Here is a 25,503-nt window from a genome sequence, read left to right as displayed (position 1 = left end):
TCACCTTCTGACCAGTCCTCACCTCCCCCAGTCCTGTTTCTTCCCCTGGGCCCAATCTGAGCACCAGTTGCGAGGGACAAGCCTTCCTCTTAAAGGGATACACTGTTAGCCACAGGGGCTGTCCTCACCTGCCTTCCCAGGGTCTGTGCCTCAGGGCAAGTCACTCCTCCCTCTGGGTTTCAGAGGCCTGATCAGTGAAATGGTTTGTGGTGAGAATTCTGGGCAGACTGTTGGAAAGGTATTTGTAAGACCCATTCACTGCTCTTAAAAGTCTAAGGCATGGGTGTGCTGTTTTGGGGACAAGGGATCTTGTCTTTATCTTTGGACCTAACCCAGGTCACCCTCAGCCCAGTTGGCTTGCTGATGGATACACTGTGTATTAGGCACATCCCTTTCCTTTTTCTCCAACAAATAGAAACAACTAGCACCTCCCAGAGCTTTTGTGAGAGTGGGTAAAAATATGTGGCTAAGTGTCCAGTGCAGTGGCCAGCCCATAGGAAGGGATCATTAAATATCAGTTATTACTATTTCATCTTTCATACTCTTCCAGATGGGGTTATATCCCCATTATACAGATGAAGAAACTAAGGCCTAGCCAGGGAAAGTGGCCTATCCATCTCCTTGTAGTTAGCCAGGACCAAACTACAGTTCTCCAACTATCTCCTTAGGATACCATGGCTATCTAGACAGAAAAAGAAACAGGCCTATCAAAAGAGTTGTGCAGGGGAGGCATCACTCATCACTGGGAGGGGTAAAGGAAAGGAACCCGAGGAAAAGAGAATGGAAGTACACTATATCTATATGAAGACAGCATAATGAACTCACTAAACATGGAGAGGGGAAGAGGGAGCGGGTGAACGGGAATATAATGGAAGGGGTGAACTTGTTGAAGGTGTACTGTACACATGTATGAAATTGTTACCATGAAATCCCCTCATTATCAATGTATGATAAGTCAAAGATAAAATTTTTAAAACTGTGCAGTAGGTATACTATTGCATACCTGTAGTCCCAGCACTTGGAAGGCTGAGCAGGAAGAGGCCAATATGGACTATATAGTGAGTTTCAGACAAACCTGGGCTACACGGCAAGATCTTTTCTCAAAAAAGTCTCTCTTTCTCTCTCTCTCTCTCTCTCTCACAAAGAATTGCACAATGGTTAGATAGATAGATAGATAGATAATAGGTAGATAAAAGAATTGTGCACAGCAGTGTCACTCATAGCTGTGTGGATATATGTGTTTTTGGATGACCAAAACTGCTGTCAGATGACAAAATTACAGCAACTTATTTTAAAGGTTTTAATTGGCTTTATGTTTGATTCTAGAATTGGACAACACTTCATTTCATAAAATACAACAAGTGTTCCACTGAGCCAAGCAGAGTTCTTTGTTAGCTTGTTTTTTGCTTTTAGATGGGGAGCTTACTAGGAGGGTGCTCTACCACTTGAGCCACTCTGCCAGCCCTTTTTTGTGTTGGGTGTTTTTGAGATAGAGTCTCTCAAACTATTTGCCCAGGCTGTCTTTGAACTGAGATCCTCCTGATCTCTGCCTCCTGAGTAGGTGGTTTACAGGCATGAGCCACCAGCACCCAGCTTTTTTTTTTTTTTGGTGGGACTGGAGTTTGAACTCAGAGCTTCCCACTTGCAAAGCAGGTGCTCTACCGCTTGAGCCACACCTCCAGTCCATTTTGCTCTGGTTATTTTGGAGATGGGGGTCTCATGATCTATTTGCCTGGGATTGGCTTCCAACTATGATCCTCCTCATCTCTGCCTCCTGAGTAGCTAGGATTACAGGAGTGAGACACCAACACCCAGCACCATTTCAGTTTTTGGTGTGGCCTGTTGGGGTTTCGTGAAGCTTAGTCCAAAACAATGACCTCCTATAATTTTTATTTCACACTGCCAAAGTGGATCATAGGTGCTAGGGCAAGGATGGCAAAGCAGTAAAAATGCCCATCCAGGTACACCCACCCTTCAGCTGAAGGGCAACACCTGGGAGGACAGAAGTAAGCAGAGGTGGGCCTTTGTCTCTGGTCAGCATAGGAGGAAGAAACCAAAAATCCTAGAGAAGAGGAAGTTGAAGTCAGCACATTTTGAAGGGGAAAAAGCTTTGAAATTCACCATGCCAATATCCAAAAACAGTTTGCTATTTTTCCATTAGAAAAATGAGGTCGGGCCAGGTGCCAGTGGCTCAGGCCTGTAATCTTCAGAAGACAGAGATCAGGAGAATCGTGATTTCAGGCCAGCACAGGCAAATAGTTCTTGAGACCCTATCTCAAAAAACCCATCACAATTAAGGGCTGGTGGAGTGGTTCAAGCAGCAAGAGCAACTGCCTTGCAAGTGCGAGGCCCTGAGTTCAGACTTAACCAAGAAAATAAGAAATTATTCATTTTTATGTGTAAAGCAACCCTACAAAATAGAGAATACTCTTCAATTTTATAGCTAGAGACACAAAACCTCTAAAAGGTGACCTGACCTGTCCAAGGTCACAGAATGATGCGTGTAGGGAGATAACCCGAACTCTATTTCAAAGGCAAGCCAATAGTTAAATAGTTGTAAAGATCTGGGAAGGTGTTTGTTTGTTTGTTTTGTGGTCTGTTTGCTTTCTGCAGTTACTGACGCTTGAACCCAGGGTCTTGCACATGCTAGGCAATCATCCCACCAGTGAGCTGGGTTTTCAGGGTAGACAGAAAAACATCAGGTGGAGTAGGAGTCAAGAAAGGCCATCTGGCAAAATCCAAAGCCTGAGCAAAGGCCAACAGATTTTTTAAAGCTCAAGATTTGTAGGGCAATCCCTTTGCCCTACAAATCTTGGGAGCCAAGAGCAGCGAGGGGATCATCTCTGTGTCCTGCCCGTGCCCAGCCCTGCACTGCAGGTCGAGGCCCCACCCGTGTCCAGACCCTTCTCGGCACCGTACAGTCACCATCAACCAGCCTTGACCCAGTTCTGACCCATCCCTGCCTCGCGTGCAGGGTCTCTCCTTTCCCGCCAGGCCCAGGCTCAGGCCCCACCTCCGTCTGGCTTGGAGCACAGCCAGAGGGCTCTGCCTCGCCCTGGACCACGCCCCCTCCAGGCATGGTACAATCAGAATCGTCCTCCCGCCTGGGCTCCTCCCAGTCCGGACAGTTCCTGCCCAGGCGAGAGCGCGTCCTGGCCACGCCCCCTGCGTGCTGCGCAACTGGCCCCGCCCCTGCCCCGCCCCGTCCAGCCTCTGTCCTGCGCGACCTGGGTGGCTGAGCCGGTGACTCCGCCTGGCGCGCGGAGCTGTAGCCATGGCTGTCATCGCTGAGGGCGCCCGCAGGAAGGAGCGCATCCTCTGCCTGTTTGATGTGGACGGGACCCTCACGCCAGCTCGCCAGGTAGGGCCCCGAGTTCTCCCACGGGAGTATCACAAGGACAGCCAAAGGAAAGTGTGGGGTCTGCAGCGCTGTGACCGCGGACACAGTGTGGGATGCATCGGTTCAGGCCTCTGGCATCCCTGAGCCGACCACCCAGAGTGATGGAGACCTTGGCCCCGCCATGCCACAGTGTCCGCGCCCACGTTCTTACTGGGAGCGCTGGGGCTGGACCCAGTTCCGAAGGGAGCGTTCGTGATCCGGAGCCTAGGTCCCCCCAACCCCAGGCTTCCAGAAGACGAGGCCTGGATCCGGGACGCCCCCGGGACACACCCATTTCATTCCTAAAATACACCAGTAGTTCCAAGCCAGCGTCTGAACCCGGAGTTCCAGGTCCTGCTCAGCGCACCTAAGCGTCAGAGTCGCCCTCTGGTGGGGGCAAGGGAGTCTCTGAACAGTTCCACCCCAACGTTTGGAGGCCTGGGTTTAGTTTCTTAAGCACCCCCCCCACCCCCCCCGCCACGGGCATTACTTTGCACCTCTTCTTGTGGAGGGAGAGAGCGGTTCTTTCTGAAGAGTTTTTGGGCTCCACTACCTGAAAGTGAGAGGCTCCAGGCCTAGTCTGCTTATGATGGGACACAAGCACTAGGTGAGTGGGAGTGTAGTTTTCTTACACTTTAACCTCTCCTCCCGGCCCAGTTTCTAGCTTTGTTCATCCTGGGTGAGTCTTCAGACCCACCCTCACCAGCTGGATAAATCAGCAGGCTCGATTCCAGCTGTGGCTTCCACCCTCCAATGTGGGGAACAAGGATTATGGAAGGGTTCTCCCGGTGCAGGAGCAGTGGGGCTGGGTTACTGGGCAGAGGCTGATGGGAATCTGGGTCTTAGCCTCCAATACCCCTTCCCTCCTCTGTGGAGAAGTTGCCCTGTCTTGGGCCCTAGGGCAGCAGGAAGGAATCAGCCACCCTGCTTTCCAGCAGGGGTGGATCGGGAAGATGCAGAACTGGGTGGTACAGCCTGAGCTGTGTTGTGTGGTCACAACAGCCTGGGCAAGAACTGCCTGATAGTTTGTCCACACCAGGTTCCAGGTTTAGTGTTTTTCAAAGTTAACATAATACATATGTTCTCAAGCACATTCTTTCTTGAAGAAGGAAAACATAACCCAAAAGGCTTAAGTCCCCTCTGACCTTGCCAGGATCCCAGGCCCAGCCCCCTTCCCAGAGTGATAAGGTTGTCTGTGTAGTGTGGCTTCCTTCCAGACTTTTATGTGGATCTGTTTTCCCAGAGGAAATACTAGGCATTTTGTTTTGGCAGCACTGGGGTTTGAACTCAGGGCTTCACATTTGCAAGGCAGATGCTCTACCACTTGAGCCAAGTCACCACGTCTCATTTCCAAGTACTTTAGATGCATTGTCTCATTTAATCTTAACAGTAATCCCCTCCAGGTGGTTACTACTATGGTGCCCATTCTAGAGAAGGGGGAAATTGAGGCAAAGACAAAGCTGTTTGCTTTGGGTCTTGAGCCAGAGTTTGATCTGAACCAAAATACATCTAGGTCTAAGCTTTGTACAGCAAGTGGTAGAGAGCTTGCCTAGCAAGTACATGACCCTAAGTTCTATTCCTAATACCATCAAAAAAAAAAAAAGAACAGTGGGAGTGGGAGCTGGGTGCCAGTGACTCACACCTGTAATCTTAACTACTTGGGAGGCTGAGATCAGGAGGATCAAGGTTCAAGGCCAAAAGGTTCATAAGATCCGTCTCAACCAATAACTGGGCCTAGGAGCACATGCCTCTTCTCATCCCAGCTACCAAGGGGATGCTTCCAGCTATGGAGGGAAGGGAAAAATAGGAGGATCACAGTTCAGGCCAGTTTGGACAAGAAGCAAGACCCTATCTCCAAAATAACTAGAGCATCTGGACACTGGTGGCTCATTCCTGTAATCCTAGGAAGTAGAGATGAGGAGGATTGTAGTTTAAAGCCAGCCGCACTGAATAGTTGGTGAGGCCCTATCTCAAAAATACCCAACACAAAAAAGGACTGGTGGAGTGGCTCAAATGTGAGATCCTGAGTTCAAAACCCCAGCACTGCAAAAAAATAAATTAAAAAAATAATAACCAGAGCAAAAAGGGCTGAAGGTGTGACTCAAGCAGAAAGTACCTGCTTAGCAAGCATGAAGCATGAAGCTCTGAGTTCAAACTCTAGTACCACCAAAAAAAAAAAATAAAAGAAAGCAAGCTGGGCTGGGGATGTAGCTCACTGATTGAGTGTTTGCCTAGCATGAATGAGGCCCTAGGTTTGATTCTGATTCCCAGTAACACACACACACACACACACACACACACACACACACACACAAGTTGATTAAGTATCCTTTACCTAAAATGCTGAGGACCAGAAATGTTTTGGATTTTGGAATATTTGCATATAGATAATGATATATCTTGGGGATGGGACCATATCTAAACATTTTATCTTTCTATCTATTTATTTATTTTGGTGGGACTGGGATTTGAACTCAGGGCTTCAAACTTGCACTCTACTGCTTGAGCCACACTTCCAGTCCATTTTGCTCTAGTTTAGAGATGGGATCTTGTGAACTAACTATTTGCCAGGGCTGGCCTCAGGCTGTAATCCTCCCTAATTATAGCACACAGTCAGTCTGCTTTAGCTGTTTTGAGACAGGGTCTTGCTCTGTAGCCTAGGCTGGCCTCAAACTCATGATCCTTCTGCCTCAGCCTCCCAAGTGCTGGAATTACAAATGTGCGCTACCACTCCCCTGCTCTGAAGGCAATTTTTTTTTTTTTTTAGTAGTATTGGTGTTTTCTAGGCAAGAGTTCTACCACATAAGCCACACCTCCAACCCTTTTTGCTTTGGGTTATTTTTCAGATAAGATCTTGTGCTTTTTGCCTAGACTGGCATCAGACCATGATGCTCTTACCTTTGCCTCCTGCTTAGTTGAGATTACAGTTATGTGCCACCATGCTTACTTTATTTGTTGAGATGGAGTCTTGCTAACTTGATTTTTCAGTGCTGGCCTTAACCTTGATCCTCCCAATCTCTGGATTATAGGCATGAGTAACTACACCCAGCCACTGAAGGCAATTTATAGTTTTGTGGGAATTTTTTTTTTGTAGTCCTGGGGATCAAATTCAGGGCCTCACAAATGCTAGACAAGTGTTCCACTGAGCCACACCCCAGCCCTATTTTATATAATATTTTTAATGTGCTCTGTCTTGAGTACATGACATTTGCATGTCTTTAATACTTGAGATGAGGTCAAGTGTGGAGTTTTCCCCTTATGGCATTATATCAGTGCTCAAAAAGTTTTGGATTTTGCATTTCTAATTTTTGGATTAGAGACACTCAGCCTCTCCTGCCACAGACCAAGGCAGAACATGGCTCCCTGGATTCTGAGCACTGAGTGGGGGCTAAGTGAAGGTCCCAGACTTGCTGATAGCCAGCATCCTTTTTTTCCTCCTTCCCCTCCTGCCCACTGCAGAAAATTGACCCTGAGGTGTCAGCCTTCCTGCAGAAGCTTCGAAGTAGGGTACAGATCGGTGTGGTGGGTGGCTCAGACTACTCCAAGATTGCTGAGCAGCTGGGTGATGGCGATGAAGGTAGGAGTGGGCCAGGACTGTTCCAACTGGGGAGGGGTGCAGGGAGTGGGGAGTTGGGAGAGCCTTGGGTACCTTCAAAGGCCCAGCCCTGCTTCTGTGGGGCAGAAGAGATAGAAGAGGAGCAGCTAAATGGCTCTCTCGCTGAATCAGTAAACATTTAGTGAGCACCTACTATTGCCAGGCACTGTGCTAGGCTCTGGAGAAATATCTGGGAACAGAAGAGGCAGAGTCCTGCCCTTGGGCAGTGTGCCTTGATTTCCTCATCTTTGCAATAGGTACATCATCGTCAGTGGCTACAATTTGTTGAAAATGACCAGGTGTTAACTTCCCTTCATGCAATCCTCACAACTACGTTTTGGGATAGACATGATTGACCCATTTACAACAGTGAAGACTGAAGACATCCAGGAAGTCGTGTAGACCTTAGAGCCCCTAGTTTCAGCTCAGTGGCAGTAGGTGCCTTCAGTTCCTCAAACCAGAAACTTCCTGAGTTTGTACTTTTCCCTGTCCCCTTGTTCATTCCACCAGGAAGTCCAAAAGCATCTGCCTGTCCTGTCTGTCTCCATTTCCACCACCCACATAGTCTAGGTGATCCTCACTGGCCACCAAGATCCTGCAAGAGCTGAAAATTGCTCCCTGCAGCCACCTGACACAGAGTGAGGACGCTGAAAAGAGGGAGCCCCTATGCAGAGGAACTGTGGGAACACAGAGCCAAAATGATGCCCTTTGCTGGGCAGTTGTGGAAATCTTCCAGAGGAGGGAGCTGAATCTTGGAGGCCAAGTGTAGGAGGACACCAGGGAGAGGGCACTCCCAGCAGAACCTAGCAATGACCTAGAGGAGTGACTAGTTCTGTGAAAGAAAACAAAGTTGCAGAAAAAATAAAAAAGGGAGGCTGAAAAAGCAGGTTCTGGGTGGAATCAGTAGGCTCTGATTGCCAAACCAATGTGGGCTTCATCCCCTTCTCTTGTCTCTTGGCTAGCAATGGGACCTGGTCTCATGTTTTCTTTCTCTCCTGGCTTCTGCATGGTCCTGAAGTCATTGAGAAGTTTGATTACGTGTTTGCCGAGAATGGAACGGTGCAGTACAAGCATGGACGGCTGCTCTCCAAGCAGGTCAGGGCCCCCCAGGGCTAAGCTGGAGGTACCCCACTTTTCCGCACTGAGACAATGCAGGGATGCCTTCTGTCCTGAGCTGGGGGGGAGTTGAGTGCCACACTGAGAGCCCTGTGTTCCTCACAGACCATCCAGAGCCACTTGGGAGAGGAACTGCTGCAGGACTTGATCAACTTCTGCCTCAGCTACATGGCCCTGCTCAGGCTGCCCAAGAAGCGGTGAGGCCCCACCTGCCTGGGCTCCAGAACCTGGGGCCTGAGGGAGGAAAAGTATGGGTCCCTCAGATGGAACCTGACACACTCTGGGCCCCTAGCTGTTTTGTGGGTTTTTTTTTTTTTTTTTTGGCAGTGCTGGGGATAGAACCCAGGGCCTTACGCCTGCTAGACAAATGCTCTACCACTAAGCTACACCCCAGGGCTGAGCCCTGACCTATTGGTGGTTAGGTTATTGCCCTCTGTGAAGTCCAGGGAGGCTGTGGTCCCAGATGGGGCTGGATTTGAATTCAGGGCTGCTCTCTTCTTCCTGGTTTCCTGCTCTCCCTCTTCCTCCTCCTTCCTCCCAGTGGAACCTTCATCGAATTCCGGAATGGCATGCTGAACATCTCACCCATTGGCCGCAGCTGCACCCTGGAAGAACGGATTGAATTCTCCGAGCTGGACAAGGTGCTGCCCACCGTGCAACCGTAGGCCTTGCAGGACCTGTCACTCGGCCTCTCTGAGCCTTGTTTTTTCATCAGTAAAATGGGTTGGGGGAGGAGTTCCAATTGACTGATAACTTGAGCACCATGTTGTAGCCACATCACTCTCTTTCCAAAGCTGCTTATCTCCCTGGTGACCCACAGCACCAGTCCCTATTGACCCCAGCCAACTCATAGGCACCTTTGTCACCTTTGTACCAACATCTGGTACCTTCAGCCTCCAGAGCCAGTCTCAACAATGTGCTCATCTATACAACCAAGACCCCACTCTCCAGTGGGAGCTGCCCAAAGACCTCCTCCTCTGTCCCCCATGTTCCTCGCCCAGCTGCTCCAGCATGCCTTTGAGAACCTTTTAAATACATCTACCCATTCCACTCCCCTGCTGACAGTCCTTCCATGGCTCCTCAGTGCTGACTGGATAAGCATCCCAGCCCTGAGAGATCTGCTGGCTCTGGCTTACCTCTCCAGCTTCCTCTCTGCACCCTTCAGGCTCCCTTTTCTGTACCTAGAACACACCAAGGCCCTTGTCACCTTTGGATGTGCTGCTCCCGCTAAACCTTTTTTGCTTTTCCTCTGTACTGACCACCCCGCCCTCTCGGGGATGGCGCAAGGCCGTCCATCCATGTTTGAACACTGCCTGATCATGTTCTCTCTCTGACTTGATTGGCTGCTCTCCCCCTTGCTTCCTGTTCCAGCCATGGCCTTCTTGCTCATTCCAGAGATAGCAGACAGTTTCCTGCTTCAGTGCCATGTCTTTTGTCTAGAGCACACTTTGCTCAAACCTAGCCTTACTTCAGTGCTGCTTGGGTGTCACATCAGTGAGGTCCTCCTGAGCATCACACGTCACAGTGCACCCCCCGTGCGTCCTGTTTCTCTGTGTTGTTCCTCGGCTTCTTCACTGCTAGACCCCATGCCCGACCCACAGCAAGTCCCCAGGAGATTTTTTTTGTAGTATTGAGGATTGAACTCAGGGTTTTGCAATTCCTAAGCAAGTGCTCTACCTCTTGAACCACACCCCCAGTACTTTGTTTATTTATTTATTTATTTGCTGTGCTGGGAATGGTACCCAGGGCCTCACATATGTGAGGCAAGTGCTTTATCACTGAGGTACATCCTCAGCCCAAGAAATACTTTTAAATGAATTTAGATAGTACAATTTCCATTTTGTGAATGAGGATCCAAGGCTTAGAGAATATGACTTTGCTTTGGCACACTGCCCTTTGGGGCTTCCTTGAAAGTAGTTGGTGTCTCAGCAATGTGACTCCCACCCTGTGGAGTGTGTCCAGAGGCTCAGGGTAGGTAACGGCAATAGGCATGGGGACTTTTCTTGTTGGGGTGGTTAAGATTGACCATTGGCAAACAACCCCTCCCCCCATTAACATTTGGAAAGGTGATTCTTCTCTCTGGCCACCCAGGTTTCCAATCCCAGCTTTACCTCCTATTTAGCAGTAAGCGGAAAAGGTAGCTTTGCTACTGTGTGCCTCGGTGTTCTCATCTGTAAAATGGTATCACAGGAACTCCTATCTCATCGGCTGTCACAGGGTAGAGTAGGGAACCAGCCCCTCAGGGCCAGAGGTTGTGGAGGCTAGGGAGTTGCTGGCACGTTCTAAGGTTTCCCACTGCCCCCAGCTCCTTCTCCTGTCCCTTGGCTCTTGTTCGCCCCCTTGTGGTATTGGAGGGGTGGATATTCCTGATGTGTGTTCCCTACACAGCCTGAGTCTCATATAGGGCTTTATTCTCCTTTGATCCTTCAAACTCTAGGGAACAACCTTCCTTCGATGAGGACACTGAGACAAAGGATGACCAGATCAAGGTCACTATTCTGGTTCCTGCTGAGGCTACGCTTGGCTCATGAGTGACCAGTCCAGTCCTCTGAGAAAGTAGGACCATGGAGAAACATTTTATCAGAGCTTGGGCACCCATAGTTCTCTCTCTGGGCCCAAAGAACAGACATTGGTGGGGGCTCTGGCTTCCCTAGGGCCCACCCACCTGCTGGAAAGGCAAGGCCAAGGCTTGCCTCATCTCTGCTTTTTCCATGAGAAGGAAGCAGGCAGGAGTCATAATTACTTCTTCATTCTTTAGTTCAGAACATGGGCTCAGAGAGATCAGACAACTTACCCAGGGTCACTTCTTGGCTGCTGCCAAGAAGTGCAGCAGCCAGGCTTGGAACCCCGGTTAGCCCGCCTTTAGGGCTTAGGCTGGGTCCTGTCTGGCTTTATCTGCTGGCCTCCCTGGACTGTCTGTCCAGTCGCCATACTGCCTGCCTCTGTTCCATTCCTGCCCAATCTGACTTAAGGTAGTACTCATCACTACTCCTGTGCTCCAAAATCCTCAGTGGCCTTGGTTCCCAGGGATGTTGGGGGACCAAACCTCCCAACCTGGTCTCCAGGCCTCTGAGCTGCATGTCCTGCCGAATTCTCACTGCTGCTTCAGCCAAATGGGGACAGGCATCTCCAGCTGTTCCTGTGGTGTTGGCCCCCTTAGCCCAGCAGCTAAGGTGTCTGGTCTGGCTGGTTTATGTGTTCCATTGCCCCTCCAGGTCCTGCCTGCCCACACCCCCTAGGCCCCAGCGGAATCAGGGATCATCAGGCTCTCTTTGTGGAGGTGCTGCTTGGGGATGGAGGTGGGCTGCCCTTGGCCTTCCTGAATCATCCAACCCAGCCCAGGGCACAGAAAACACAGCAAACGCAAGCTGTTGCTGTGGTCAGACCCAGCACCTGCCACCTCTCTGAGCCCCCACTGCCTCTTATTCATGGGGCTTCTGCTCTCAGCGCCTCACATTTCTGGTGTCTGGGGCATAGTTTGCTGTTGTGACTTGAACTGAGCCCTGCCCTGTGACTTAGAACTTTCTCCTCGTGTTTCCACTCCCAGGCCTCCTTTAGAATACCCAATCCCCACCCCCATCAGCAGGAATCAAGAACCTGAATTTAGGCCCTGGCTTTGCCACTGAGGCTGTGTGACCTTGAGCAAGGCACAGTCCCTCTCTGAACCTCCAATTCCCCAAGTGGGGCCATGCCCACCTAGAAGACCAGTTAGCTCACGTGTATTGTATGCCCAGCACCATCTTGGCATATGGCAGGCCCTCTGAGCCTCAGTCAGCACCCTCCCTTCTGCAGAAGGAAAAAATCCGGGAGAAGTTTGTGGAAGCCCTGAAGACAGAGTTTGCCGGCAAGGGGCTGAGGTTCTCCCGAGGTAAGTCCACCCCACAACAGGTCTGAAAGGCCTGGCCTGGGAATCCCACCGTCAGGTACATCAGGTGCACATGGAGCCCAAGGTAGGCCAGGGCTCAATATTTATTGGTGTCCCAGTCTTGCCTCCCTCAGCAAATGTTCCATGCCCAGATTCTGAGCCTTCCTCCCACCCCATCCCCCAATCCAATCAGCTAACAAGTCCAGAGCTCTGTCCAGATGCATCTAGAATCTGACTCCATTCACCTCTGCTGCTAGCAGTGCCCCCCGAGGCTACAGCTGACCTGACACAGCTGCCACCTCACCCCATTTCCAGTGACTAGAGGGGAGACCAGCTGCCAGGGTCACTTAGAGCTGTGATCATGCCATACCACTGCTCGAAGCTCCTCTCCTCACTCCAAACAAAACCTAAAGCCTCACTCTAGAGGCAGGTAGTGAGCCTTTGCTCTACCTCCCGGGCCCACTGTTGCTTGCCAGGCCATTCCTTACCTTGTCTTGCCTTAGGGACCGCACCCAGTTCCCCAGACACCCTCCCTCCAGCCACACAAGCTGGGTGAGCTCTCCCCACCATATTGCTCTCAGGTGATTTTGTTCATTTCTCACGGGGATCAGCCCATCCCTAAAGATCCCAAGTCTCCTATGCCCTGTGCCTGGCGCTAAGAAGATTCTCTGGGTTCTTGAGTGAATGAACAATGGGCCTTGCCCAAGCTCACCTTGTAAGCTAACCCAGTGCAGCCTTATCTGACCCTCCCAGGAAAGAGTCACAGCCCCCACCCTTCCTGCAGGAGGCATGATCAGCTTTGATGTCTTCCCTGAGGGCTGGGACAAGCGCTACTGCCTGGACAGCCTGGACCAGGACAGCTTCGACATCATTCACTTCTTTGGGAATGAGACCAGCCCCGTGAGTATGGCTTCATCCATACCCCCTTGAAACCCAAAGCACTTGAGATCAAGACCAGGACACAAGGCATCACAACAGACTTCTTGGGGGACTCCTGGAAGACAGCAAATGCTCACCAGCCCCATTATGCAGATTGGGGCCCAGAGGGAACTGACATTTATTCTGTGTCAAACAGCAAGTCAGGCACAGCTGACAAGGGCTGGGAAGATGGAATTCCTGGTAGTTCTGAAGAGGCAAGAGGAAGGGCAGCTCTGTGGGAGCCAGTGTGAGGAGGGGCCCCAGGGCTGGTTGGCTGCTGGACTCCAACTCTGGGTACCTCTAGGCCTTGTCTAAATCCATGCTTTCTCTGTGTTCAGGGTGGGAACGACTTTGAGATCTATGCTGACCCCCGGACTGTTGGCCACAGCGTGGTCTCTCCTCAGGACACAGTACAGCGATGCCGAGAGATTTTCTTCCCTGAGACAGCCCATGAGGCATGACTGGGGCCCACATCTGAGAATCATGACTTCACAGAGCTCTGCCCCAGCCTGAAGAGAAACCCATGGACATGGCCTTACGTGTAACAACCACAACAAGGCCCATCCATACACAGCCAGAGTCTGTGTGGTGACCGTCCTGAACCACTCTACTGGCAAAACTGGCTCCTGCCTTCCATCCGATGGCCCTGGCCACAGCTGCTGCTGGTACCAGAAGAGAACAGGTCTCTGTCTACCATGTACAAGTACAATAAGGAGCCCATCCTGCCTGCTTGCCTGCCTGCCCTGGACAGACCAAGTGCAGAGCGATAGGGAAGGGGCAGGTCTCAGAGGACTTTATGTCATTGGTATTAAAGTTCCCAAGACAAGGTATGGTGTCAGATGTGTCTGAAGGGATAATGGCTCGAGTCACATGCTGTTATGGCCACCATTTCACAGCTGAGGAAATGGGCAGGAGGAAACAGGAGGTCTTTGATCCACTGAAGCCCCAAACACAGGTCTTCGTGGCATATCCTCCCTCAGGCTTTTCTCTAGACACCCCGACAGAGACAGCTCTTGGCCAATGTGGGTCACAGTTGAGTTTATTGCCAGTGTTAGGAAGGGTGGGGAGTCCGTGGCTAGGGCTTGGGGAGGATTTCTGACTGGGTACTGTACTGCAGGGCCTGACGAAAGAGGGAGAGGCTGCCCTACCAGCCAGGCAGCCTCTGGGTTGATAGCAACACAGCCTGCCTGGTGCCTAAAAGGGTACTGCCTACAGGAGGGAGGCCTAGGACTGAGGGACCCTCTTGTATCAACAAGCCCTCTGCCAAAGGGGCCAGGGAGTCTGTTCCTCTGGTATCGGCCTTGCTGGAGAAGCCGAGCTCACAGTGGGGTGTCAGTGAGGCAGGCCCTTCCCAGTGTTGGGAGACTGGCCAGAGCCTCTCAGCAACTCTGGGCAGCCTCTGTGCAGTGGACACTGGGTTAGGAGGGGAATATAGATGCCTCAGCTGATCTCTACCCTAGGGCCCTGGGCTACCTACAAGGCCACATAGTCACTGACCCCCTCATCCTGTCCATTTGAGCCCTCAATTTTATTTGTAGACTGGGCCTCATAAGGGTCACTGTCCTGACAGGCCCTTTCTTGGGCCTGTGATGCCATTATCCCCCATCAGGTAATGGGCTGTCTAGAAGGGAGGATAGTGGTCAGGGCCCCTCCCTGGCCTCCCAGACCAGGCCAACCCTGCCTCACACACACACACACACACACACACACGTCTTGACTCCAAAGGGACTCCAGGTGACAGGGACAGCCACATTCCAGGTTCCAGGGATGGACAAGATCAGGCCCACTTTGGCTGCTGGTCTGCCAGGGACTTGTGGGAGCCACCATCCTGCCCTCTAGGCAAAGGGTCTTATGATAGTGGTTTCCCAGGCTGAGTGCCATCCTTTGGGTGCTGAGCCTGGCCTTGTCTGAGGATACGTATGTTGATGTATCTCTGTGTCCTCAGCAGCCATCATAGCCAGGCATAGGACAGAGTGTCTACCAGGTTTGTGAGACAGGGTAGAGGGATGGCTCCATCCAAGCTGAGGAGACATGTCCCTGCCTTGCCTCTGAGCTGGAGGTAATGAGCTCAGCACCTGCAGTTCTAAGGGGCTCACAGAGCCACTGCCAGGCTGAGAAGCAGGAATTGGCCAACAGAACTTGAAGCCCCAAGTCCCCTTCTGCCCCAGGCCCCTCTTTCCTGCCTCTCCAGCTCATTGAAAGCAGGAGCAAGAAGGTGTTGTGGCAGGGAGGCTGCACACCTCCATGTTTTGCCCTCTTCCCCTGCCTGAGGCTGGAGCCTCCCACAAAGCACTCACCAGCCTGGCTTCTGAGGGACAGGGTCCAGGCCATAGCAGAGATGCCAGCCCAGGTCAGGAGACAGGAGCACAAGCAGACTCTGGCTCAGGGCTGGGGCCTGGGCAGAGTAGGGCTGAGGGCAGCAATGAGGGGAGTAAGCTCATAGGAGAGGTGTCCTCTGAATCCCCACAAGCCTGACACAGGCTCGCAGAGGCTCAGTCAATATGTAATGATGGGCAGGAGGGAGAAAGGATCTTGTATATACGTGACAGCAGAGAGGAGGGAGTGACAGGCCAAGGTAGGGTTTGTGGCCTCCCCTCCATCCAGTTCTGGCTGGCTCACACAATAGTTACAGGTTACAGGTGGGTGGAGGCACATACTCACGACCACAGCACAGACAGACAGACAGACAAACAAACACACTGAGGCCACCTAGGGGCTAGTCAGCAGCACAGTGGGGGGCACAGGGCCTGCTGCTGGCCACCCTCCCCCTGTGGCTGCCCCAGCCTAGGAGCCCACAACCTGGCCAGACCACGTCTCATGGGGAGTGTGAGGAGCCAACTGGGTAAGCACCACTTCCACAGCCTGGAACTTCTGGTTCTTAGGTGGGATAGGGCACATCTTGTAGGTCACCTCATCGCCTTCAACTGGCACATACTCCCCCTCGATGCTGGTGGACAGGAAAAGGGGGTCAGCCCAACAGTGGTCCAATACCCAGATGCCTGGGGGCAGCCTGGCCCTAGCTTTGCTTCTCAGAACCTTGGCTCCCCTGTCATTTCTGGCATTAGGATGGGTGGAGACAGAACTAGACCCACCTCCCCTACTCACCTAACCCTCCCAAAGTCCCCTTCAGGCTGAGGGGCCCAGGAGCTGGCCCAGCAATTTCAGGCCACAAGCTGAACAGGACTCTAGGGCCCTGCCAGTGGTTCCCAGGGCTTCTGGGGTCTGTATGCCCCTCTGGACCTACACTTCCTAAGAGAGGAGATAGACAGCAGGAATACAGAGCTCCACAACCAGGGAAGAAGGGTGGGAAGGGTTTTTTTTAAGGAACCACCAGGGGACAGTCCAGCAGGGCTCTGTCAAGAACAGGGAGGTAGAGGGCACTCACTCAGAAACATGCACGAAGATGTCCTCAGACCCATTCTCGGGGGTGATGAAGCCATGGCCCTGTGAGCGTGAGAACTGCTTACAGATGCCTTTGAACACGGGACCAGCAGAGGCTCGGGCTGTCCTGGGGATAGGGGAGGGGGATTGGAGCTGTGGCCTGGGGAACCCCCTCCCTGGACCCTCACCCTCCTTGGGCCCTGCCTGTGGAGTCAGCCTCAGGGTCACAGGAAATTGTCCAAGGTTAGAAACCACCCAGCTGTGCTACTCAGCCCTCACATTATCCCTGTTCCACAGATAACAAGACTGAGGCCCAGAGAGGGAACTGGCTCTCCTAGGGTGGCTTAGCAAGGTAGTCTCTGCATCACACCCTCCCCTCCTGAGGTCATTCGAGCTTACATGGACTCTTCTTGTAAAATTTCAGAGTGAAGAATGTCCCACCTAGGCTTGAAGATCTCCCTGAAGTAGAGACCTCACTGTCTCCTGAAGCACTGTACCGTCCGTAGTCCCTCACTCTCTTCTCAGTCATTTTCACTTGTCATTTACTATGCCTGGACTTAGGCTGGACACCGAACAATCGACACTTGCCATCAGAAAAAACTTTTGGTGCCAGGGCATGGCTCAAGTGGTAGTAGAGTACTTGCCTAGCAATCGGCAGGCCCTAGGCTCCATCCCCAGTACCACCATAAAAAAAATCCTTTGGAGGCCACTCATGGTAGTACATACCTATAATCCCAGCACGTGGGGCTACTTAGATGCTGTCTTGGAAAAACAAAATAAAAGAACCCCTCCCCTTCTGGCCAAGTCAAGTCTGGCTCCCACAAGGCCTCATCCAGTGATCTCCCCCAGGGCTAATCTTTGTCCAGCCTGCCTGCAGCTTCCCAAAGGTTAACTCCACGCCATCCCACCCCAAACTCCAAGTACCTTCTTCACCTGATGCACCTTCCAAACCCAGCGAGGACATTGTTGGGTACCCCAGACGCAGACCTCACCCCATCCCTGCCAGGTGGTAGTGGATGGATGGAGGACAAAGTCCCTTTAGAGTATAAATAGCTCCTGAGCCGAAACTTTCTTATTTGTCTCTGGTCCCCTGGTCAGTAGCTCAATAAACTTTTGTGGACTTGAGGGAATCAATGAACAAAGGAATATCACAGTTACTGGAAGGTCACACACACTCCCCAGTCCTCAAGGTGAGGACAACAGGGAACAGAATAGAGGGGACTGATCAGGCTCAGCCCTGTCCTGGGAAAAGGTCATGGAGCTGGACTGGGCGAGGGACAGGTACTCACGCCGAATATGTCCTGGTTCGTTTAGTAGGCAGAGGGCTAGGAAGGTCCCGAGGTGAGATACCACCCCGTTCCCAGACCCTGCTGCCCTCCCTGTGGAAGGGGAAGGTGGGCCAGACAGGAGACTTGGGGGAGTGGAGGGGTGGCACCACTGGGGGTGATGTGGGCTCCGATGTCATGGTGGGACCAGCAGGAGAGCCTGGTGGGCTCTGGGGAACAGGGGCCGGTGAAGGGCTTGGGTGTCCTTGCGAGCAGGACCCGGCCTGGCCCTGCTCGGCAGCCTCACCAGCCACAGGCTCCGTCTGCAAGGGAGAGAGAGAGAAGCATAGTCAAGTACAGCCTGGGCACAAGTCAGGAGGGCTGTTCCTGTCTGCCACTGCTGCAGCATGGCCCCTCCCTGACGCTGTGTCCTCACCAGAAAGACAAAACAGTCACACAGAGGCTGGAGAGGAACTCAGAGGCAGAGCTCGTTTAACATGTGTGAAGGCCTGGGTTCCATCACCAGCGTCAAGATAAAATGAAAAAAAAAACAGTCATGGTCATATAACCGCTAGGTTCTTCCAGCTTGCAGTTAATTCTATAATGCCAGGGGCCTGGGAGGTGGGATGTAAGTGGTCAGGATTTGGCCTAAGTGTCCACTGTTTTAAATTCACAGTCCTAGGTTCTAATACTAGCTTTGTCAACTACAATGTGGTGACTTCAAGGAAGGTAGTCATCAGTACCCACATGGTGGGCAGCAGTGAACAGCCTGGGCTGACTATGTGGCCTCAATCAACGTTCTTGACCTTTGACACCGTTTCCTGCTCTGTACCATGAGTACAGTGTTGGTTCTTATTTTACAGGGAGGTTGCTCGAGAACTAAAAACCTTTCAGCATGATTAGAACGGGAGCAGCTCACGGTGAGCTCTTGGGAATGTGGGCTATTTTTCCTTAGCCCAGTTTCTGCCTCTCGAAATGAGGTTGAAGGGCTGGGGTAGAGCACTTGCCAAGCATGCTCAATGCCCTGGGTTCCATCCCAGCAATGCAAAACAAACAAACACACAAGGAGGCCGGTAATAACATGGTCAGGGCTGAGTGATTAGTGTGGGCCAGCACCCAGCGCCTGGCAGTCACTTGTCACCTCCTGCTGGGAGGTGACATATACCTCCCACATATAATAGGCCTCAGTGCCTAGAGAACCTTAAGAAAATCCATCCTGCATTTTCCTCTACTGAGGAAAAGACCATAAATCCCCCACTCACATAACCACACACACTTTTTTGGGAGGGCAGTACTGGGGTTTAAACTCAGGGCCTAATGTTTGCTAGGCCAGTGCTCTACCACTTGAGCCACCCCACCAGTCCTGTTTTGTGTTGGGAATTTCGAGTTAGGGTCTCACAAACTATTTGCCCAGGCTGGCTTTGAAACACGATCCTCCTGATCTCTGCCTCCTGAGTAGCTAGGATTACAGGCGTGAGCCACCAGTGTCTATAAGTCTTACAGCTCAAGAAATACTGTGTGGAACCCCTGGGACCAGATGGACAGCCTTCATAGTATGGGTTGGGGGTGACCCTGGGACCAGGACAACTCTAACTCTGCTACTAGTAGCTGCTGACCTTAGGCAACAGCTTCCCTAACTTGTACAATGGGACGGAAAACCCTGCCTTCCCCTCTCACAGACTATGGCAAGGCTTTTGAACCTGGAATCTGCGCCTGTAGCTCACAGTCATATGGGGTGGGGTGACAGGTTCTCCACCTCCTCACCCCTAGCCCTTCACTGTTCCCAACCACCCCCAAGACCCTGAACAGCAAGTCTATTTCTGGCCTTCATTTTGTGCTCATCCCCAACATACACAAAATGAATCTGGAGTTTCCAGGGAAAGATTTAAGGCTCCTTGGACATCCAGAACCCAGGCAGCCAGAAAACACACATAGCAGGGCTCAAAAGCCCAGGATCTCCCATCTGACTTCCCTCCTTGCATCAGGTCTCCTGGCTTCTGGTCAAAATCACGTAACAAGTGGGACTTTCCTGGAACATCTCCCTGGGGTGGAGATGGGGGCACAGCTTCCCTGTTCTCCCTGCTCTCCCCCTTCAGCCAGGGGAGCTTCAGAGCAGGGCCTGGCTCCCCTCACTGCCCTCTGCCCTCCTAAACTCACGTGCAGCTTTTCTCTCTGACCTCACCAGAGTCAGGAAGGGCCAGGCTTGACATTTGCATATCTATTTATTTATTTATTTTCAGATTTTTTTTTTGGTTTTGATGGTTCTGGAGTTTGAGCTCAGGGCTTTGAGCTTGTTAGGCAGGCACACTGCCACTATTTTTACTTAATTCTTTTCCTGCTGGGGATTGAACTCCTGGCTTCATACATGCAAAGTACACATTCCGTCACTGAGCCTGCCCACACTCCCAGCCCTCATCTTTTTTTTTTCTTTTTTGAGATGGGGCCTTCCTGTGTTGCCCAAGTTGGTCTTGAACTCCTGGGTGCAAGTGATATTCATTCCTTCCTTTCTTCCTTCCTTCCTTCTTTCTCCTCCCCGCCCCCCACCTTCCCTCCCCAGCATGGGCTGAGAGCCAGCAGCAGGGCCCAGGTGAGCAGCAGTCATAAAGAACAGGCAGGGCAGGAGCCAGCCAGGGCAGTCATCCACCACAGAGAGCCTGGCTCTCCTCCATCCGCCTAGTCTCATCTCCCCATCTGCAAAGCAGAAAGACAGGAGGCCCTTTTCCAAGAAGGACCCTTCTGAGGGTGAAAGGAACCAAAGAGAGGAGGCAGGACAGGTGCTGGGCTAGAACTGCTTCTCCTAGACTGGCCTAGGTCAGGATTAAGCTGGGCCCAGCCACACTCCGTGTTCTCCCTGGGTCTCACCCACAGCAACCTTTCCTCCTTTTATTTATTTATTTATTTATTTTGGTGTGACTGAGGTTTGAATTCATGGCTTCACACTTGCAAAGCAGATTCTATACCGCTTGAGCCATGCCTCCAGTCCCCTTTCCTCCTTTTATTTCCTCCAGCAGCTCTTTTTGTGTGTGTGTGTGTGTGTGTGTGTGTTACTGGGGTTTGAACTCAGGGTATACACCTTGAGGTACACCACCAGCCCTTTTTTGTGATGGGTTTTTTTCAAGATAGAGTCTCTCAAACTATTTTGCCCAGGCTGGCTTCAAACCTCGATCCTCCTGATCTCTGCCTCCTGAGTAGCTAGGACTATAGGTGTGAGCCACTGGCGCCAGGTCCTCCAGCAGCTTTTTAAGAATGTGTTATTACCCTACTTTGCAGATAAGGAAACTGAGGCTCAATCAGGGCCACAGTTGTCTGGTCTAGGACTTAAACCAGAACAGCCTGACTCTGGAGCCCTGGAGTAGGAAGTCAGAGGTCCTTTGTCAGGCCCTGCATTGCTATTGACTTTCTATGTGATCTTAGACAGGGCCCTTCCCTCTTTGGGGCCTACGGGGTCCTGAACTTGGAGAAGCTACACACCACCTAGGGAGACCAGGAGGAAGGGAACAAAGGGAAGGCAGAGCAAGTCTGCAGCTTAGACCTCTCTCTAGAATGTTGCTGTGGAAAAGGGTGTCCTTATCTGAATGCCCTGCAAAAGTCTTTACAAAGACTAATTTACAGTTTTAACCTCCCACTTGTCCTAAAAGGTTGAAATTACAAGTTTCCATTTTACAGCTGAGATAGCTGAGGCTCAAAGAGGATAAGTGACACCTCCAAGGTCACACAGCAGGCAAGGGACCAGTGCCCTTCTATGAATATAAAGTCTGCTCCTGGTTCAGCCAAGATGAGGTCAGAGTTTTCCCAAGAACTTTCCCTGAGAAACAAAAGGGAAAAATAAACTTTCTCCAAGAGCTGAGAGACAGATATGTTTACAGAACATTTGCTTAGCTTGGAGCTACAGGCCAGTCCTGGAGGGATTTGGTATCCACTGTGGACTTCTGCTGAGACTCCCCTCTTCAGAACCAGAAGTTGGCACTAAGAGGGCACTGCCTAGGCTTGGGTCTTGGCTGCCTTGCACCCTTGTTGAGTGAGTCTTCCTTTCTGAGCCTCAGTTTCCTCATCTGTCAGATGGGGTTAATGGTAGCCCCCCTGCTTAGGCTGGGAGAGGAGCCCAGGAACTGTCAGTGGTCCACTGTGAGTGGGCATCTGCCCGGCCAGCATGAAGGCCAAGCTGCAGAGGACTCTGTGCTTCTGTAGTAGAGCAGTCCAGGTGCCTCCTGGACAACAGACTGTCAGGACTCTTTGGAGGTAACCCAAGGTGTGATGCGGTGTCATGGGACCTTGGCTCTCCAGACGGTGAGTCAGCCCTGGCAGCAGGTGAGCAAAGCCGCTGTACTGATTCTCAGCCACATCCCCCAAAAGAATGGGGTAGAAATGGCTATTATGGTCCTGTCTTGACCACGAAAATCCCCTCTCAGTCTAAGAAGACCAGGGAAAGAAACCTTCCTCAACCACCCAGTGCTGTGTGGCCAGGGCAAGCAGCTGCCCCTCTCTGGGCTTCACCTTTATCTCCAGCCACATGAATCATTGCTGGTCCAGATGACTAATGAAGGTCAGTCCAGTTCTTCTCTGAAGTTGTCAAAAACTCACATAGAGGATACCTAAAGGTAACATTTTCCAATCTATATGCCACACACACAACTGAAAAAAACTGAGTGACAGGAGGGAGACAGGCCTGGCCTCAGAGGGCCCCGACTCTGGTGGGGGAAAAGGAGCACACTCGATTCAGACAGTGTGGGAAGTCCTAATTCAGTAACAATCTCCACTACTATCATTGATTTTTAGGGGGGAGGGGAGAGGCGCACTGGGGTTTGAATGCAGACCTTGCACTTGCAAGGCAGGTACTCCACCACTTGAGCCATTTCCCCAGCCATTTTTGGTTTAGTTATTCTTTGAATAAGATCTTAAGATTCTTCCCTCATAGCTGGGATGACAGATGTACATCAGGTTCAGCTTTTTATTGGTCGAGATGGGGTTTTGTGAACTTTTTGCCTGGGCTGGTCTCAAACCACAGTTCTCCAGATCTCTGCCTCCCAAGTAGCCAGGATTACAGTGTAAGCCACCCACCAGCTCCACCTACAGGCTATTAACCACCTGCCAAACCCTTCCTCCCAATTCTCACTTAGTCCTGGTAAGAACCCTGTGCAAGGATTACCATGAGCAAACCCACTCTTCAGAAGAGCAAACCAAGGTTCAGAGGGGTGAAGAGGCTGGCTGAGGTCAGAGAGCTGGCTGCTAGCCCTCCTGCAACCCTGAACAGTCTGGGGGGCTGCAGAAAGGCCTTGAACAGAAGACAAAAAGGGGTCCCCATAGTTCCCTGAAAGAAGCTCCTGCCTCCCCTGGAGAAGAAAGCAGAGTGGGGAGCCACGACTCTCGGGGTTCTATTTCTGGTGTTGCGCTGACTCAGACCATGACCTTGGGTGAGTCACTAGCCAACTCTGTGAAGCTTAAAAACAACTCCCCCAATAAAAATGTCCCAGCCCAGAGCCCCCATGGTGGGGAGCAGATGGAATGCAATGAGGCAGCTGATGAAAATAGAAAGGCCAGGAGCACAAGGAACGGCAGAAGGGCTTGCCCATGGTGGGCCCTTGGAGGGTGACAAATCTACTTTGGGACCACCAGACAGAAGGCCTGGCTCCTCCCCTCCCCCCACCTCACATGCTCCTTAAAATACACTGCAGCTAGAAGTGACCTAATTAAACTGGTTCCTTTCCCTTCCGTGTGTGTGTGTGTGTGTGTGTGTGTGTGTGTGTGTCTGTGTGTATGTGTGAGATGCATGTGGGGGGGCTGCCCCAGGCAATAATAGAGGTTAATTTTTTAAGAGATCCTTTTCCCTCCTGCTGTGCTTACAGCCCTTGGGCCTTCTTTGGCATGGTGGGGGTGGTAGGGAGGTCAGGAAAGTTCTAGGAAAGCCAAGTTCATATCTCAGCTCCACCTCCATCTAACTGTGTGACCCTAGGCAAATCACCTTCCCATTCTGACTTCCCCTGGAAAGAATATCAGACAGGTTAAAGACAAATGTAGAGTGGCTGAGTGGGAATGCAAATAACGTGACCCCAAAGTCCAGGGGCTTTCCAGCATGTTCAACCACCCCTGCCCTGTGACTATCATTTTATAGGATTTGGGGAAGGGGAACAGCCCCCCTCTTTGCCCCCTCCATGCTTTTAGCTCCCATGTTGCTGTGCAGCATGGACAACAGTCTGTTCTGCACCAAATCCTCTTCCCACAAGGCTCTGAGTTCTGGCCATTCAGGTTGTGACCAGTGAACTTGACCAGCTCAGTCAGGCACAAAGCGCCCTCTGCAGGGCAGTGCCTGTCCAGGGGCTCCTGCTCCAGATGGGCTGGCAGATATTCCCTCTCCATCCATGTGGGTCCTTCAGGGCCCCCAGGAGCCCCCCTCCCCCACCAGTGGACATCCATGAACATTGCCCAGCCTTGTCTTTCCAAGTCTGGGTCAAACCTCTGTGTCCTCCTAGCCCCTGTACTGCTAGGTCCTGTTTGTACCTGTCTTTTTTTGTTGTTTTTTTTTGAGGTGGGGACAGATCAGAATGGACAAATATGAAAAATAGATGTTTTTGGAAAAGACCTCAAGGAAATAGGGGGCGAGGCTGACAGGAGAAGGCATTCAAAATTGGAGGGCCCAGAGGCCTCTGGGATAGAGTTGGGTTTGGAAAACAGGCTGCCCCTCCCCCCCTTAGGGCCTGGAAACCCTCTTTCCCAGGGAGAGGCCCCACTGGAGGGCATCCAGGCGGCACGGTGCCAGGCTCTCAGAGGGTGCCCACCCCCCACCAGGCACACTTCCTCCTCCCCTCCCCCAGCCCTAGTGGATGCAGCAGTTCACACTCTGTATTTATTATTGTTCTCACTCCTGTTCCCCTCCTGCTCCCTGGGAAGAGCCTGCAGGCTGGCAGCCTGGCAGGAACCTGCTGTCTCCTTGTGGGTGCCAGTATCGCCCCTTATCTCTGCGGTGTCTCCTTGAGCCAGGGTTAGGCCACTCAGAGGCTTGAAGCTACCTGAGTCCCTGCATCCCATGGCAGAGATGGTCCAGCAGGCCCCAGCTTATCACCCCTGCTCTCTGGAGGCTGTGCTCCTGGCAATGGGGGAGGTCAGAGCAAGTCCAGCAGTCAGAGGGTGGCTCAAAGGCGAAAGTAACATGGAGCCACCTCTCCAAACCAATTGACACAATTATCCCTATCACATTGTGAGAGAATAGAGTCAGGACACCTGCCCCTCCCTGGCCCCAGACCAGATTCCAGGGGGAAAAGACCAGCGAGGCTCCTCACTCCAGTCTGGAAGAGCACAGCTCTCCTTCTGATGCTCCCTCCAGCCACCGGCTTTCCCTCCCTTGGTTCCCAGACAGGAGGCTGCAGCTTGGCAGGAATCTGCTGTTTGCTGCCTAGGGAGCCAGACATGAGTCCCAGACACAGACATACACATGCATTCACACACGGAAGCCACTCCACCTTGGCTTCCCTGGGGGGTCAAGGGGACAGAAGGAGAAAGGGAGGGGCGGTAGGCTTCTCTGCATCCCCAGCATCCTCTCTGTAAGTGGGGCTGGGATGAGTCTCTACCTTTCCAGCCTCACCCCCTAACACGCGCCCCCCCCACCCCCAAGCTTTGGACCACCTGCGTTTACCCCTGCTAAAGCGAGTTTCCAGCGGGTACTGTCCCCAGGCCCCATCCAGCCCCTTACCTCGCCTGGGCGCTGGGGTCCAGGCACTGCCTTCTGCAGGTGGCAGCCCTCTGCCTCCCTGGCGCGTGGGACTGGCGGGTGGGACTGGCGGGAGGGGGACGGGTCTGGAAGATGCGTGGGGGTGTGTGCGTGTGTGTGTGTGTGTGTGTGCGCGTGTGTGTGCAGGCAGCACCTCCGCCCCTCACTCACTCACACACGCCTTCCTGCTGACGTCAGGACAAGGGCAGGAGGGAGGGACTGGGATGGGAATTTGTACTCCCCACTTAAAGGGACACTAGGCTCTGTTGCCTCTGTCTCAGA

General features: G+C 52.1%; 2 protein-coding genes across 2 annotated transcripts; one reads left to right on the top strand and one right to left on the bottom strand.

Annotated features, from left to right (window-relative positions):
* The first annotated feature begins 3,204 nt into the window (after window positions 1–3,204).
* On the top strand, window positions 3,205–13,701 carry Pmm1 (phosphomannomutase 1). Its single transcript, XM_020168199.2, has 8 exons — window positions 3,205–3,361; window positions 6,839–6,956; window positions 7,993–8,069; window positions 8,196–8,287; window positions 8,632–8,731; window positions 11,883–11,958; window positions 12,740–12,855; window positions 13,212–13,701. Exons 1-8 carry the CDS (start codon window positions 3,275–3,277, stop codon window positions 13,332–13,334), a joined length of 789 nt encoding a protein of 262 aa, XP_020023788.1. The 5' UTR covers window positions 3,205–3,274; the 3' UTR covers window positions 13,335–13,701.
* Window positions 13,702–13,891: 190 nt separating this feature from the next.
* On the bottom strand, window positions 13,892–25,503 carry Csdc2 (cold shock domain containing C2). Its single transcript, XM_074084575.1, has 4 exons — window positions 25,204–25,503; window positions 17,544–17,842; window positions 16,259–16,381; window positions 13,892–15,820 (listed from the first exon to the last, which is right to left on the bottom strand). Exons 2-4 carry the CDS (start codon window positions 17,717–17,719, stop codon window positions 15,658–15,660), a joined length of 462 nt encoding a protein of 153 aa, XP_073940676.1. The 5' UTR covers window positions 17,720–17,842; window positions 25,204–25,503; the 3' UTR covers window positions 13,892–15,657.

The sequence above is a fragment of the Castor canadensis genome, chromosome 8 (assembly GCF_047511655.1).
Source record: "Castor canadensis chromosome 8, mCasCan1.hap1v2, whole genome shotgun sequence".
NCBI classification, from domain to species: Eukaryota; Metazoa; Chordata; class Mammalia; order Rodentia; family Castoridae; genus Castor; species Castor canadensis.
This window is presented reverse-complemented; position numbering and strand designations above follow the sequence as displayed.

Coding starts and splice junctions, on each gene's coding strand:
- Csdc2 (XM_074084575.1), bottom strand. CDS start 17,719: ATGACATCGGAGCCCACATCACCCCCAGTGGTGCCACCCCTCCACTCC. Junction 16,382..17,543: donor CGAACCAGGACATATTCGGC/GTGAGTACCTGT, acceptor CCCTATCCCCAG/GACAGCCCGAGCCTCTGCTG. Junction 15,821..16,258: donor ATCTTCGTGCATGTTTCTGA/GTGAGTGCCCTC, acceptor CCTGTCCACCAG/CATCGAGGGGGAGTATGTGC.
- Pmm1 (XM_020168199.2), top strand. CDS start 3,275: ATGGCTGTCATCGCTGAGGGCGCCCGCAGGAAGGAGCGCATCCTCTGC. Junction 3,362..6,838: donor CCCTCACGCCAGCTCGCCAG/GTAGGGCCCCGA, acceptor TGCCCACTGCAG/AAAATTGACCCTGAGGTGTC. Junction 8,732..11,882: donor AATTCTCCGAGCTGGACAAG/GTGCTGCCCACC, acceptor TCCCTTCTGCAG/AAGGAAAAAATCCGGGAGAA.